Source organism: Sylvia atricapilla, chromosome 5 (assembly GCF_009819655.1).
Source record: "Sylvia atricapilla isolate bSylAtr1 chromosome 5, bSylAtr1.pri, whole genome shotgun sequence".
NCBI lineage: Eukaryota > Metazoa > Chordata > Aves > Passeriformes > Sylviidae > Sylvia > Sylvia atricapilla.
The window spans coordinates 38,833,929-38,849,151 of NC_089144.1; the positions used below are offsets into that span (position 1 = coordinate 38,833,929).

The window sequence follows — 15,223 nt, forward strand, 5'->3', positions numbered from 1 at the left end:
GGCTTCTAACAGAAAAAGGTACAGTTTTGATTAGACATTAAGAAGAAATTCTTCACTGTGAGCGTCATCTACAAGGCAACCAAGGGATCAGGCCCACCAAGCACGGTTTTAGGAAAGGCAGGTCCTGCTTGACCAACCTGATCTCTCTTCTATGACCAGATGACCTATCAACTGGATGAGAAAGGCTGTAAATGTTGTCTACCAGGACTTCAGAAAAGCTTTTGACACTCTCTGTTACAGCATTCTCCTGGAAAACTGGATCCCTAAGGCCTGGTCAGTTGCATTCTTCACTGGATAAAAAACTGTCTGGACAGCCGCACCCAGAGAGTGGTGATGAACAGAGTTACATCCAGCTGGTGCTTGGTGTTCCCCAGGGCTCTGTATTGGGGCCAGTCCTGTTTATTATCTTTATGAATGATCTGGACAAGGGGATCAATGTCACCTTCAGTCAGTTTGCAGGTAACACCAGGTTTGGGAGGAGTGTTGATCTGCTGGAGGGCAGGAAGGCTCTGCAGAGGGATCTGGACAATGGGCCTGGATCAATGGGCCAAGGCCAGCTGGATGAGGTTCAGTCAGGCCAAGGGCCGGGTCCTACACTTGGGTCACAACAACCCCATGCAGTGCTACAGGCTGGGGACAGAGTGGCTGGAAAATGCCCAAGGGATGAAGTAGCTGGGGATGCTGGTGACAGTGGCTGAACATGAGCCAGCGTGTGCCCAGGTGGCCAAGAATGGCAGTGGCATCCTGGCCTGGATCAGGAATGGTGTGGCCAGCAGGAGCAGGGCAGGGATTGTCCCCTTGTACTTGGCACTGGTGAGGTCACACCTCGGGTCCTGTGTCCGGTTCTGGGCCCACGACGACAAGAAAAACATGGAGGTGCTGGAAAATGCCCAGAGAAGGGCAACAAGGCTGAGGAAGGGTCTGGAGCACAAGTCCTACGAGACGTGGCTGAGGGAGCTGGGGCTGTGTAGCCTGGAGAAAAGGAGGCTCGGGAGAGACCTCTCTCCAACTCCCTGAAAGGAGGCTGTAGCCAGGTGGGGATTGGTCTCTTCTCCCAGGCAACCAGTGACAGGACAAAAGGAAATGGGCTCAAGCTGAGCCAGGAGGTTCAGGTTGGACATGAGGAAGAATTTTCTCACTGAAAAGGGTAGTTAAGCATTGGAACAGGCTGCCCAGGGAGGCTGTGGAGTCACCATCACCGGAAGCATTCAAGAAACAACTGGATGTGACAGCACCACAGTTCAGTTGTCATGGTGGTGTTCAGTCAAAGGTTGGACTCTGTGATCTTGGAAGTGCTTTCCAACACAAATGATTTTATGGTGAAACAACAGAACAGGCTGCCCAGAGAAGTCGTAGACACCCCATTCCTGGAGTTGTTCAAGGCCAAGTTGAACACGGCTCTGAATAACCTGATATAGTTGTAGATGTCCCTGCTCATTGCAGAGGGGCTGGACTAGATGACTTATGAAATGTCCCTGCCAACTCAAATACTCTGTAAATCTAGGATTAGAATTAGAATCTCCTAGTTCAGTTGCTTTCTTAAATATAATTTTAGATTTTGAGACATGCAAGCCTGAAATAATCGAAGCATGCTATCACGTAATATTTTTCTTACTAATTTAAAGATACAAATTGTCAAATTACAAATTGTAAACAAATTCCATATATTAACTCATTTTGCATATTTGGACAATTTAAAAGAGTTGTGCTAGTTCAATAAGTAAATTCCAACTAAATATTTGGAAGGAAGGAAGAAAGCCCTAAGAAAACTTAAGATGGCTGCAGAAGCAGAAACAAGACTGCCAAGCCCCCAATTTGAGAAGCATTACAAAGCTGTCCAACAGGCAGTTCCACAGGAGGATGAGAAAGGGATGCACAGGTCAGACTCTCCCAAACCCTTTATCAACAAACATAGAAAACTCCAGAACTCATTCCCTGACTTTCTTCTCTCTTGCACAAAAATAGGTGCTAAAAGTAAAATCTATCAGATTCAGTCACCGGCATGCACAAAACACACATCTTCATGCTTCCCAGGAACGCATCCTCACTAAAGCAGATGCTGGATCCAGCACATACTGTGGACTAAACGAAACTAAAATTTATAATCTCTGGCAGTTTATTGTATCATCCTTTCACCTTCCCCCAGTTTTGCTTCAGCTGCAAACTGGTTTGTAGAATTCATTTTTGTAAGTTATTTGAAGCTGAGATCCTGGAGAAGCAGTCTGAAGAAGATCTAAACTCTACGGGCCTCGTCAGGTACAAATAATGCTCTGCTCATGTCAGGTTACCTTTCTCAGCTGTATATGGAAATTTGTTTCAACAGCTTACCTTCAAAACTCCATGCACCTTAGAAATACTGCTCTTTCAATAACTTAGATGTCTCACATCCCAAAGGACTATAGTCGAATAAACCCATTTCTCTAAAGGCTATCTATAGAAAATATGCAGAGTGGTTCTGCTCCAATCCGAGAGAGTAAGAACCAGATAGATCTCAGATATCCAAGTCAATAGTGAAAAACTGTTCAGCAGACAAGGGACATTGCTCTCTCTTTCCTGAGCAAGTGGCTATGTTTGGCTGCAATGCCAAATCAAGATCACGTAACTGAACTTCTTCCTATTGTGGAATAAAGGCAGGCGTTTTACTTCCACTAAAGTGAAGAAAGGCTTATATTATTTCATTTTGCAGGGAAATTCTTGTCATAGTACAGCCAAGAAGTAAACACTTCTAGTACTCATGCAAGAGGGATTACAGCATCAAGCATCTGCATACCACAGAAACACAGATTACAAAATTAGTGGTCACAGAGTGCCCCAGGTATACCAAGGATATATGAAACACCTCAAAAAAAAAATTCAGGGAAAATTATGTACTAGAGTTCCCAGGATTTTTTACTTCTCTTTAGACTGCAGCAAGTAAAACTCTCAAACTCACAGAACAAACTTACAACTTTCATTCTCCACCACTGCAATTAGTAAATAATTACATGATAAAATACTAGTTTCTATTTTCTCCAAATCTTACACTGGATCAGATGTCACAATGAGTTTGGTAAAATTAATGAGTTTTGTGTTTACCCAAAGGGTTTTTTAAAAAACCTTATGACCTGATTTAGTGCAACAACAGTGTGCTGAACAACATACGCCACACATTTTCTCAAACAGACATATGTCAGGCTCAAACAGACAACCTCTCAAAAAATTTGATTTTAGCACACCTTCAGTGGCCCTCAACAGACCTCAAAAGTAACAAAACCACTCCTGGAATTCAGTGAGTAAGCTTTAGCTAATACTGAAACAGGCATCTAGCTTCTACTGTAGGCTTTTGTTCCACAGCCAAAAGAACTAGTCAACTGTTCTATACCATAACTGAAAAACAAACTTGTCAAGACTGCAAATACAACTGTAAAACTTATCTCCTACACGTAGACTTATCCCAGGATAATGTTTCAACTACTTAATGTAACTTGGAACATTGTCCCTGTGCCTTCCCCCATAAAAACCTTTCTATAGAAAAAGTAATATAAATAATCTGACAGTCATAGGCAGTCTTTATGTTTGTATCTACCTAATAAAGCAATGTAAAAAAAACTAGAAAGAGAAAATGCAACACACAGAAGTTATAGATGCAGCACACTTCACAAGCAACACACAATAGAAAAGCATTCTTCTCATTACACACCCCAGAGGCAATTAAAAACACAATTTATTAATACCATCTGTTTCTATTGTCTCTCTAGCAATGTATTAGCAAAACACATAGATTTTAAAAATAGAGGAAAAGGTCTTACTCTGCTATATCAAGATATCCACAGGAAGCAGCTGCATGTAGAGGTATCCAGCCTTCATTATCTGGTTGATTAATATTTGCTCCATTTTCCACCAGAAATTTCACCATATCTACGTTATCATCTATACAAGCCTACAAAGAAAGAAAAAGTTAAGAAGTAAGTTCATATCAAAGCTGTTCTACAATTCTGTGCATCTTTAAGTAAAGTCTTCAGGAGAAATGGTATTTTCAGTTCTGATGAGGAAGTAGGGTTTCTTTGTTGGGGTTTGACAGCAAGACAGGAAGAATTTGAGAGATAAACAGCAGGAGCTCCAGATTTATTTAAAACTTTTTAAATAAATGAGTTTAAACAGTTTTAAAAAGCAAAAAAATACTATTTTCTCAGGTAAATGCATTCTGAGAAGCCCTTTACAATCCTCATTGAAATATTATACTCCAATACAAAGTGGTTCCTCAGGTCCTCACTTCATCCCAGGCCCAGCTCAGCCACTTGAGTGGATATTAAAATTGAATAAACAGCTACACCACGAAGCAGAGTTGTGACCAACAGCTAGAGAAGCACTTCGAAAAGAATACCATAATGTGATTTCACCTGTAATGTAGATGAGACTACAGAGTACAAAGGGGGTGCTACAAAGTGTTCCAACATCCCCCTACTGTTTTCTACTGCAGTATATTCTACACCACCATAAATCTCTTAGAAGTCTATTCATCACTCCTGTTTATAAACTTATTTGAGTATCATTTTGGCAATTGCAAAAATATTATCATCTGCCCACATCTCTTAAACAGCATTGCTCAGATGCAGAACTACTGCCATTGTCCAGACCTCCATCTTGACTCACTCCTATTTTGCCTTTCTTCCCTGCGTTTGAGTATTTTTCTCACAGGGTGCTCGGTAAGTTTTCTTGCCAACTTCTATCCTGCTGCCCTTAAAAGGACAGAGCAACAGAGAGAAAAGTCCCTCTGCATTTCAGGGCAGCAAGAACTCCAAGCAGCTAGACCCCACAAGACTGGTATTAATTTTTTAGCTTAATAAATCAACAATACTACATAGCTACAAGGCTGAAATGAGAACCTCTGCTCTTGGGCTCTTAAATCCTACTAGGGAATTATGCCTCTAATGAAATGCAATTAAGGTATAAATTTTACTTTTCAGAATACTTCTGGAAAAAAAACCCAAATTACATAATGTTTTACTATGGAAAGGAAACAACTTGTATATCCCTATTTAAGCAATTGCACAATCCAAGATGAATCCTGAAGCTTTCCTCCATTCTGCAATGCTGAGGCAACAGCTGCACCACGAGGAGAATGCTGCTGCCCAGTGCAACCAGCCAAACAAAACCAGCCACAAATTATCCTTCTTTAACTCCATTTGCTTTAGCTAGGTACAGCTAGACTGCAACACACTGCTTGCATTATTTGTTTTTCATTTAAAAACAAAACCCCATTCTTGAATGAAATCCTCCATACCTTTTCAGGTATTCTTGAAGACTGATTTGAAAACTTTTTAGTCATATCCATCCCTAAAACCAGCAGTTCTTTTAATAATACTCCAATAATACTCCAACAATATTCCAACAACAAAGACAACAAGTTTGTCAAGCATATTTGTCTTCAATTTCTCATACTTATCAACAGTGTACAATGATTATACACTTATAACAAGCTCTGAAAGAAGAGAATCATCTCTTTTTGTAAGACATTTTGTAACTTAATGAAAACGAATCAAATACAAGACATGATTAATCAGTTTAGGAGGAAAACAAATTCAAGAAACTCAGATGTTTACACTTAACAGAAACATCAACTACATACAGCCATATATCCAGTTTTTCTGGATATTCAATTTGTTCAACCACTCACAGTCTATGTCTGCAATAATATTTATCAGCTAATCGTAAGGAAAAATAAATTTATCTTAGAAACATTTTTCAAATATAGATTTTTTATATTAAATTTTAATATGCTGCATGCTTTTTTATCTTAAAATTCCCTAAAATTTGTCATGTGTGGAAGGTTATCTTAAAACTGATTAACACTACTAAAAAAAAAAATCCAAAAAACAACAACAGCAAGAAACACCAAACAAAAAGCCCCCCAATCATCTGGTTGCAACACAACCCAGCACAGGACAATCCTTGCCTATTTTCAAGTATACATGAGAAACCCTGGCAAGACATACTCATAAAAATGCTGTTGCTAAGTGAATCAAAAGCTTACATATGCAGCACATTAAAAGACATATGACTAAGTGGCTAAAAATATTTGACCAAATTTGGACAGTTTATTGTGCCATACAGAATCAGGAAAGAATCAGGAGAGCTCAAATACACTTATCAGGTATTATCAGAGACTCCACATTCATAACAACCAAAAATATTTTATTAAAAACTCACTATGGTCTCCAAAAAGGCAATACCTATCTAAAGTCTAATAAAAAACAAATTGCAATTGATTCTATTGCTGAAAAACAAATCTACCGCATACTATGTCTTCACATCCCCTTTCTCTTCTTAACAGAACTACAGGCAGATGTTGGATCTATCACTCTCACTACTTTCCATAGGAAAGGCACTTCTCACTATCAACAGGTGAGAAAGCCAAGAAACAAATGCTATAAAAGAAATTTTATCTAAATGTTTTTCCCTTTCTACTGCACTGCTCACTTCTAAAAGCAGTATTTATCAATGCCAGAAGTGCCTCTGTTGTTAAAGACTGACATCTCAACCACAAAAGGAAAGCTTGTTGGAGCAGTGTGATAAACTTAAACTGAACAGACTGCCCTTCTAGACCTCAGCATTATTACACAGGAAAAAGCAATGTACATGCAAGAGATAAATAACTACAGTTCCACTGATGCTGCAGTAACTCAGAAAGGTAAATTCTCACAACTCTTTCTGTACCAGAATCTGAACAGAGGACACAGACAGCTGCAGGTCCTCCTTTTCCACATCTCTTACATCCCTTCCAAGATTCATCTCAGTTCTTTGCACTCATCTGCCCCTATCCCCAGTTCCTCCCTTCATGGCCCACAGTTCCCACCTAAAGCATCAGTTATCACTTAGTGAAACCACAGGTCATCCTAAAGCTCTTTCCAAGTGACTGCAAAACACATCTGTAGAGCCCACACACCAGCCAGCTCCTAGGGCAAGCAGAATATGGGAGCTCACACACCAGACACCCTTCATCCCATGAACTGGTTTGTCCCTCCCAACCCCAGCCCCACCAACTGGCAGAACGGCATTTCCATGCGGAGCACTCATTACCCTGCCAAATTTGACTTAAGTTGGCCAATGGGCCTCAAACAGAACAAGAGCTGCCAGTGCAATCATATAAACCTTTGAGAATCAATTTAGAAACTAGGCTAATCAGTCATAAAGTCAAAGTAAAGTTGAGAATACAAAGTCTGGACATCTTTTCTGATAAAAACAGGAAGTGCGCTGAAGTCCAGAAAACAGAACCACTTTCCATTTGTACAACAATCTGAAACTTGGACTGCAAAGACCAGCAAAGATCAAGAGCATCTGGCTCCTGCATAGACCAGTCCTAAGTAGGTCTAGCTTGTGCTGGAAACATTTTAACCTTTTCCCATAAATACTCAAAAGGGGATAACCAGATACCTGCTAAACATGCTAGACTTTTAACTGCATTTGCCATGACTTTGTATTCCAATGCAAGTGGCAGGTGATATAGTTGGCACTTGATACTACCAGGTGTTAAGGACATAGGAGATGGGCAACTATAACTTTTACTGAGTTTTATTAACGTTAACATCTAATGAGGTAACGCCATCTAAGGTTTAGACATTACATTTCTTTTAATAAGTTTTGGTAAACTTCATTCTCCACAGAGACATTAAAACCTACCCTTTTTACTGATTAGATTAGTATTTTGATCTATTCCATAAATTATTTTGCATCTATTAGGAAAACTAACATTTATTTCACCTCTGAAATCACATTTTATTTTTTCCTTATTTACTCTTGGTACAGGAAAGAGTCAAAAATATGAACACAGAAGAACAAATTAAAGGGATAAAACAAATCAACAAGCCATTCAGAATTGCCATGTGAATACCAGAAACAGGAAGAAGACCTCACACAGTGGGTCTGGAGAATAGTTTACTCCCTCTTTCGATTTTTCAAGTGAAGTAATTCCAGTGGGTCCACAAGGACTTAGCAGGACATGAACATCTTTGCCAATGTACCTGAGAATCAAATTAAAGCAGCAGAGCTGGTTAAAAGTAGTTCCCATTCTCTTTGCCTTGAGTTGCTTGTTCCCTCTGCCATCACATACCCACACACCCTTACAAGCTATGCTGACACATTGTGCTAAACTGAATAAGGCAATTAGAATTTAAAATTAAATATAATAAGAAAAAGAAAGAAAATACTCTTACCTTTATCTGAATAATGCAGAATTATTTGCTTTGATTATACTGAAATGGGTCTTGTATTCAGAGAAGCAGCATTGTTCTAAAATTCGTTTTCATGTCCTAATTCCACTATCAGAGAATCAAAATTTAGTTTCACTCTGAATTTTCATCCATTACAAAGCCTGTGTTAAAGCTTCTTCTTTCAAACTGACACTTTTTCAAAGACATATTTTTAAATTAGCAACCACTTCTACCACTCGTACTTTTAAATTTACAGCACATTTAAGCCTAGTTTCTTGTTTGTAATTATTTTATAGAATCATAAAATATTTTGGAAGGGACTCATCTAGTTCCAAATCCCTTTCAAGGGTAGGAACATCAGGTTGCTGAGAGCCCCATCCAAGCTGGCCTTTTAGAGCCTTCCTATGGAAATCCCATTACTCGCTCAGTCTACCTCACTGACCTCCCTCCATTGCAGAGCAGTTTCAACTGAAACTGAGACAGGAAACAGAGGCTGAAGAGAATTAAATTCATCTATTGTCATGAAAAGGCGGTTAACCATGAGCCCTCTGAAACAACTGCGCAACAGAGCAGCTCACAGTGTGAACTCAAAAATTACTGCTCCTACCCAAGTCCTCACGCTGACCTCCCAGTGAGCACAGCACCATAAGATAATCCCCACAGTCTGAATGCTGGTCTCACTCTGCAATGATTTTTGCCTTCATGAGGAAAGGTTTTCTTAGCAGAGAGGACATTACAGCTCACTAATCACATCTTCTATCCATCTTCCCTCACACTGGGAAAAAAAGATTAAGTTTACATATTGCAACTCTTTGGAGTTTCTTTTCTGTCAATAAACCACTAACTGCAAAGTTCTAAAAAGAAATTTGGTCAAAAGAACCAAATCAAGTTTGAGCCACACTTTCCACTTTCAACAATTTACGTATTTATGCTGCATATTAATCAACAATGAAGCACCAACAAGTGAAGTGGCAGTAAGGTGTATGAAATGAAACACGAGCCTTATCTAACTATCAAGCTACAGAGTCAAAGTAATCTGGAAGTTACAGCCACTAGAACAAAGGCGGAATATTTTTTGAACCTAAATTTGTTACTCGGCCACTAATTCAATGTTTTCATACAGAGTATAACATCTTAAGGTTCTTTTATTCCTAATTACTATGTCCTAAGATTCACAGAATATTCTGGAGCAACTTTCAGGATGAAGGGTAATAAGAATAACCAATAAATGGGATTATGAAATATTGATGATTACTACATTTATTTACTATTCAAGCAATCACTATAAAAACAGGTATTTTACATTTGCCAAATACTCTGCTTAATACACTACATATAGGGTAGAGAGACTGCTGTTGATATTCATGTTTACCTTAAGAAACAGAAGAGTTTTGGTGTTGTAACAGAACTTCAGGCATTAGGCTAGTATTACATATGACAATTGTTGCTCAATCATGAAATTAAGTGTTCGTTTAGCCAACCCACAAGTCACAGCTTCTACTTTTCACTGAGCTGGGGTAATACTGGATACCTTGCCTGCTGATAAAATCGACGTTTAGGATTGAATATTTTACTTTATTAAAGCATGCTTTCTAGTAAAAATGGTATAGTTTACAATGCAAATATCCATGCTAAACTAGTAATATTACCCTTTCACTAGAGTAGTGTTATTTTGTTTAACTTGCCTGTAAATATTATGTGTACGATACACCTGTGTGTTATTTTTTGGTAAGAATGGCCTACTATTTAAAATCCTGAAGAACTGCCCCATAAAAAATAGTTAAAATTAGTATTACCATATCCAATAATTCAATCTACCAAAGCATTTCAAGAGCATCTCACAGCTTCTGCAAGTTAGAGCAAACTCTTCTCCAGAGAATCTTCTTGGAAACACTCCACTTTTAAGCACAGAAAATGAGAATCATTTCGGACACCTGCAAAAGCAGGTGAGAAAGACATTTTCTCCTAAGGAAAAAAACAGTACCTGAGGATGATGCAACATTTCATGTCCATTCAAGTCTCATGGGGAAGGCATGCAGAGGCAATTGAAACTGAGCACCCATTAACCATCACTACTTAATTTAAATCTTGCAGAACTGTCAAACATTGACAAAAACAGAGAAATCATTCCAGAACTCAAGCTTCTCTAGCTATTATTTCCACTTCATGTAAACAACTTGTCTAAGTTTTCTGAGACATACATGAGTATTTCTCAACAAAAGTTCACTTCAGATTTTCATTCAGCTCCAAGGTAAAACTAGGAACTACATGAAATCAGTAAATGTTTAGTCCAAATATGCAGTAAGAGCAAAATGTAATTTCCATCCTACAGTTCTGTCTTGTTTTCTTTGCTACACTGAATTACTAAGTTAATTACATGCCCTTAAACTTTGCTGGTTTGTAACTTATAGTTAAATCTGCAAGTTTAATTATGGACACAATTCATGAAAAATAGTAAAATCTATCGCTGTTGAGACTGATATAATCTACGTGTTTAAAAACTGATCTCATATGGATTTCCCACTATTTAAATCCTAATGAATGCTTAATCATAAATCTTAATCAGGACTGCAATAGGATACATATATTTGAGTGGTTTCAGAGTCTTTCAAGTATAGATAGAATTATTCTTGCCCTCTAACCTCCTGCCAAGATAAATAAGAAGAGGAGAGTTGGCTGCTGCAACATTATTTACACTAACCAGAGATGCAAACCTTAGTGTTACCAATCCCAGTAATGGATCAAGACTTATTCTGATGGACATTACATGGACAAAACAACCCAGTCTAATATCTGCTTTCCTGTTCTTGCTGAAATAATCCCAGCTATTCCAGGTTACCTAGTGTTACGTGCAAATGTGCTTTCAAATAAATATTTGTTTTCACTTTTAGCTTTGTGAAAATATATTTTAAGGAACACTTGAAATTCCCACACCAGAAGTTATCTCTTAATTAAAACCATCATTCTAAATGTGTACTGTTAAACTTCAATGGTATTCATCTACTGCAACTCAAAGAAAGAGCTCAAGACAACCTGCCAAAAACATCTCCCTAAAACCCTCAAATAATCCTTGGAAAATGAGATGTCATGGAAAAAAATATTTTGGAAGAAATCAAACCAAATAGCATTGAAAGACTAAGTTACTGATGCTGGTGCAGATCTATTCGCTTGAATGACCTTTTTTCTACTGGCTCAACATACTGACAAAAATTGGTGAAGAGACTGGACTCTATGAAGCAATCTCTGTCTGAAGTTCACACAAATAAGGCTTTTTCTTCAACTGGTGGTATTAAGAGCCTGAGAAACAGCTTCTGCTTTTCCTTCTGATTTCTTTCAATTTAAATAGAACACCAGTAATCTTTGTGGAACTTGCTTATAAATGTACTTTCAGGTTTCTTAGGCAGCTTTTTAACCACATGCCAAGTGAAAGAACATGAGTTTACCAGGCAAAATGGAGAAATGAAGATCTGGCTGACACCATGGTATTATAGCTGGTATGATGCGCAAATTCACAAGCTGTCTTGACCCCGGAAGGCTCAGGCGGGCAAGTATGTATAAATTACAGATGACAGATTCTCATTTTAGCTACATGTTGTTGAAACCTATCAAAACTCAATGAATTTGGGAGTCGCATCCAGAACTGAATTTCAGGCTTTGTTTCACAAATGGCTTTCTCTTTTTTCTGGCCTCTACCTTCACAGCTTGCTTTCTGAGGCAGTATCAACAGATCAGAGATCACAGAATGGGCCAGATGGGAAGAGACCACAGTGGGTCATCCAGCCTAACCCCTCTCCTCAAGCAGAGTCATCCTAAGAGCACATGGCACAGGATTGTGTCCAGACAGTTCTCCAGTATCTCCAGTGAGGGAGACTCCACAGCCTCTCTGGACAATCTGTTCCAGGGCATGATAAAGAAGTTCTTCCTCATACTCGGGTGGAACCTCCTGCGCATCAGTTTCTGCCCATTTCCTCTTGTCCTATTGCTTGGCACCGAGAAGAGCCTGGAAACCTCCTCTTAACACCTTCCCTTCAGATACTCATAGACACTGATGAGGTCCCCTCTCAATCCTCTTTTTCTCAAGGCTGAACAGGCCCTGTGGCTGATGCACCATGCTCAGTGGGACAGAGACATACAACCCTCCACATCTACCTCCTGACAAGTATGGAAAGGAACAAGGTTGAGGAGTAAACAAAACTGGCATACTGTAAAAATATAGTGCCATTATACAATTATGCTTTCATTAAGCATTTATTGCTACAACTCTGGCAGATAGTGATTAGTTTTCATGGTCACACAATGTGCAGATATTACATTTGAGAAGGAGAAAGTAATGTCATATATTCCTGTCCCAGTCAAATTAAACGGTAGCCAATTGCATTTCAAATAGGGGTTTTCTTCCATGAGTAAACATAACCTGCTTTTAGCATATGGGTGACTAATCAAGTTCTTGAGCCAAAGCAGCTTTTCAATTTAAAATACTTAACCTCCTGATATCCCCTAATGTACTTTCTTAACCAAAATAATCTAGCAAAACAAAAAGGCATCAATAAAACTTCGTAGGGGAACCTGCTTACATAAACAAATAGGTTTATTAAGTTCTGTGGTTTTCTTTTTTCCCTCTGTTTCTGACCATCACCTCTACACAGTTCTGAGTTCTTCAGAGTGGAAGAGAGCAGCACACTGGAAGAAAGCAAACCTGACCAGATCTATCAGCCCTCCTCTGTGAACTCACAGGCTATGTTTGTATTCTAGTCATCAGCTGACGTTTAATCTTCTGCATTAGGCAGGATCTACGCGAAGTTTTCACTGCTTTCTAATTTTAACTAAGTGAAGTGGCAAAACTGAGTAGGATAAAAGTAAGAACACTGAATTTAAGAAAAGCAATGATAACCCCGTCAAAAGGAAAAAAATCATATGCTGATAGAGCATCCTAGAGTAATCAAGACAGACTTTCTATGTGCTCACTTTCCTACTACAAATTATTGCTGACAACAAAAAGCACCTTTAACAGAAAAAACCAAGATTACAGGTACAAAAAGGCAGTAAAACACTCATTCAATTAGGACTTGCCATGTGTGATTTTATCCATAGCATTATACAGTATATTAGTAGTAACAGCAGATATAGTAAACTGATAAGGCTGGTATCAGTCAGGGCTCTTTTACTCCCTAAGCAGGGGAATCTCTACAGATAAATGACTAATTCATATAACTCAATTTAACATAGAATTAAAAAGAACACATGAAGTATGAATATTACATCAGTTAAATTTATTTGCAGTTTACACATAAAAAGTGAATATAATCAAATTGAATGAAAAACCTCATATATGGATGGAACCAAGAATATAAAGAGATGTAATACTGGCATTTCAAATTGCTTAAACATTAATCAGATAATCTTAAATATGATAAATATATTTGTTTATCAAAAGTGCATACTGTGCACAAAGCCACTTAAACAAAGGTAGGACTACATATAAACAAGGAAACTAATTGTTTCTCTATTTTCCATTTTTAAGGAAAGAATATCTTGCCCCTGCTACTTTCTGTTCCTAGACTGGGAAAAGAAAAGCTGTTTTTCTCTAATGTACATCCCAGAAAATTCTTCAATTTGTGATCAAACTTATGATTCATTGAATCGACTAGATAAATCGGAAATAATCTTCAATTTTTCAAAAACGCTACTAAGTCCTGAAGCTGACTTAGGTTGCAAATCAGCAGGTTCAGGATGAAAGTAAACTATTCGACAGGCTCACTAAAATTCTAGCAGAAAACCAAGGTTTTTCAAAAAAAATCCAATTAAACAGAGTTTAAGTGAAATTATCCAAAGGCAAATCAGCCAAACTTGCTACAGTAAATATCAAACAGCTGCTTTTTCTCAAAGCTGTATTTTTAATACAGATTTTGGCTATTCAGATGGCAATAAGGTGAGAAACCTGCAGCTTCCAGTCCCTGCAACCCTGCAGGTGTCAGACAGCACCTTTACCAGGTGTATCAGCAGTGACACTTCAATGCTCCTTAGGACAGGCCTTGCTCTGAGCCAGGGCAACACAGAAGTGTTGAGAAACCTCCAGAATAATTCTCACAGCACACTCTATTTTACACATAATAGTGATATCTATGCTTTTTAACATAACTTTTCATCAAAAAACCCCCCAGGAAGCAGCTCTCCAATTTACCCCAATTTTTTCTCCAATGGCTGTGGAACACACATATATACACAGCTTCATTTTACAATCGCTCAATTCATTTCTGCTTTCAGAAATACATTCTGAAATGTACACAACAAAACCAGAAGAAACTGGGAACTGGTTTGCTTTCTCTTCTGTTTCTAAGTTTGAAGGAACTATTCAGGGGAGTGCATAAGGTATAGACAATGCTAAAAAGTTCAGTGTCAGGTAATTTCCATGTACATTTTCATATTCCACATCGTAGGAACACACAGAGCATCATTTGGAACAACCTGCCCAAAGCCTTTTTTCTCATTTAATCTGCACAAAAAACGTCCCTGTAGTCTCCAAAAGGTAAGGTACTTGCAAGAGACAAAGGTCACCAAGACTCAAATTCGCTGCAAGTAAGATGACATCAGGATATACCTAAAGCCAAAATTAAAGTCAGCCAAGTCACTTAAAGAAGCCTTTGCAAGTTAAAAAAAAAAAGAGTGTATTCGTGGTGTCCCTTTGCTAAACAATCTTCTAAAATAATTTACATGCATGCTTCAGAATAGTTAATAAAATTGTTTGTTTCAACAAATAAAGAGATAATAAACAATCAAACACACCACAAGCCTCTGTCAAGAATAAAGACTAAAAAGAAGTATTTCTCAAAGGCCAGCTATGCAGCTGTTCATCTGCACAGACTTAGTTTGCAACTTCTAAAAAAGGCGTTTTTGCCATAGTGTAACTTAACACCCTCTTCAATAGGCTCGCTACATTGTGAACTTGCTAAGCAAAGCCTCACTGGTTGGAGGGTAGATGAAACCTGCGCTCCCGTGTGGGGGCTTCCTTTGCCCCAGCAGCAACCCCAGTCCCA

At 38.4% G+C, this 15,223-nt stretch overlaps 1 protein-coding gene across 8 annotated transcripts in view; it reads right to left on the bottom strand.

Moving 5' to 3' along the window:
• PPP1R12A (protein phosphatase 1 regulatory subunit 12A) overlaps positions 1-15,223 on the bottom strand; it is a 112,217-nt gene that overhangs the window by 63,181 nt on the left and 33,813 nt on the right. For all 8 annotated transcript variants that reach the window (XR_010743622.1, XM_066319216.1, XM_066319220.1 and 5 more), the window contains exon 2: positions 3,789-3,919. Coding sequence is in view for 7 of the 8 variants with exons in the window: in XM_066319216.1 (XP_066175313.1) it covers positions 3,789-3,919 (131 nt within the window). In the remaining variant the exon portion in view is untranslated. The remainder of the gene's footprint in view (positions 1-3,788; positions 3,920-15,223) is intronic.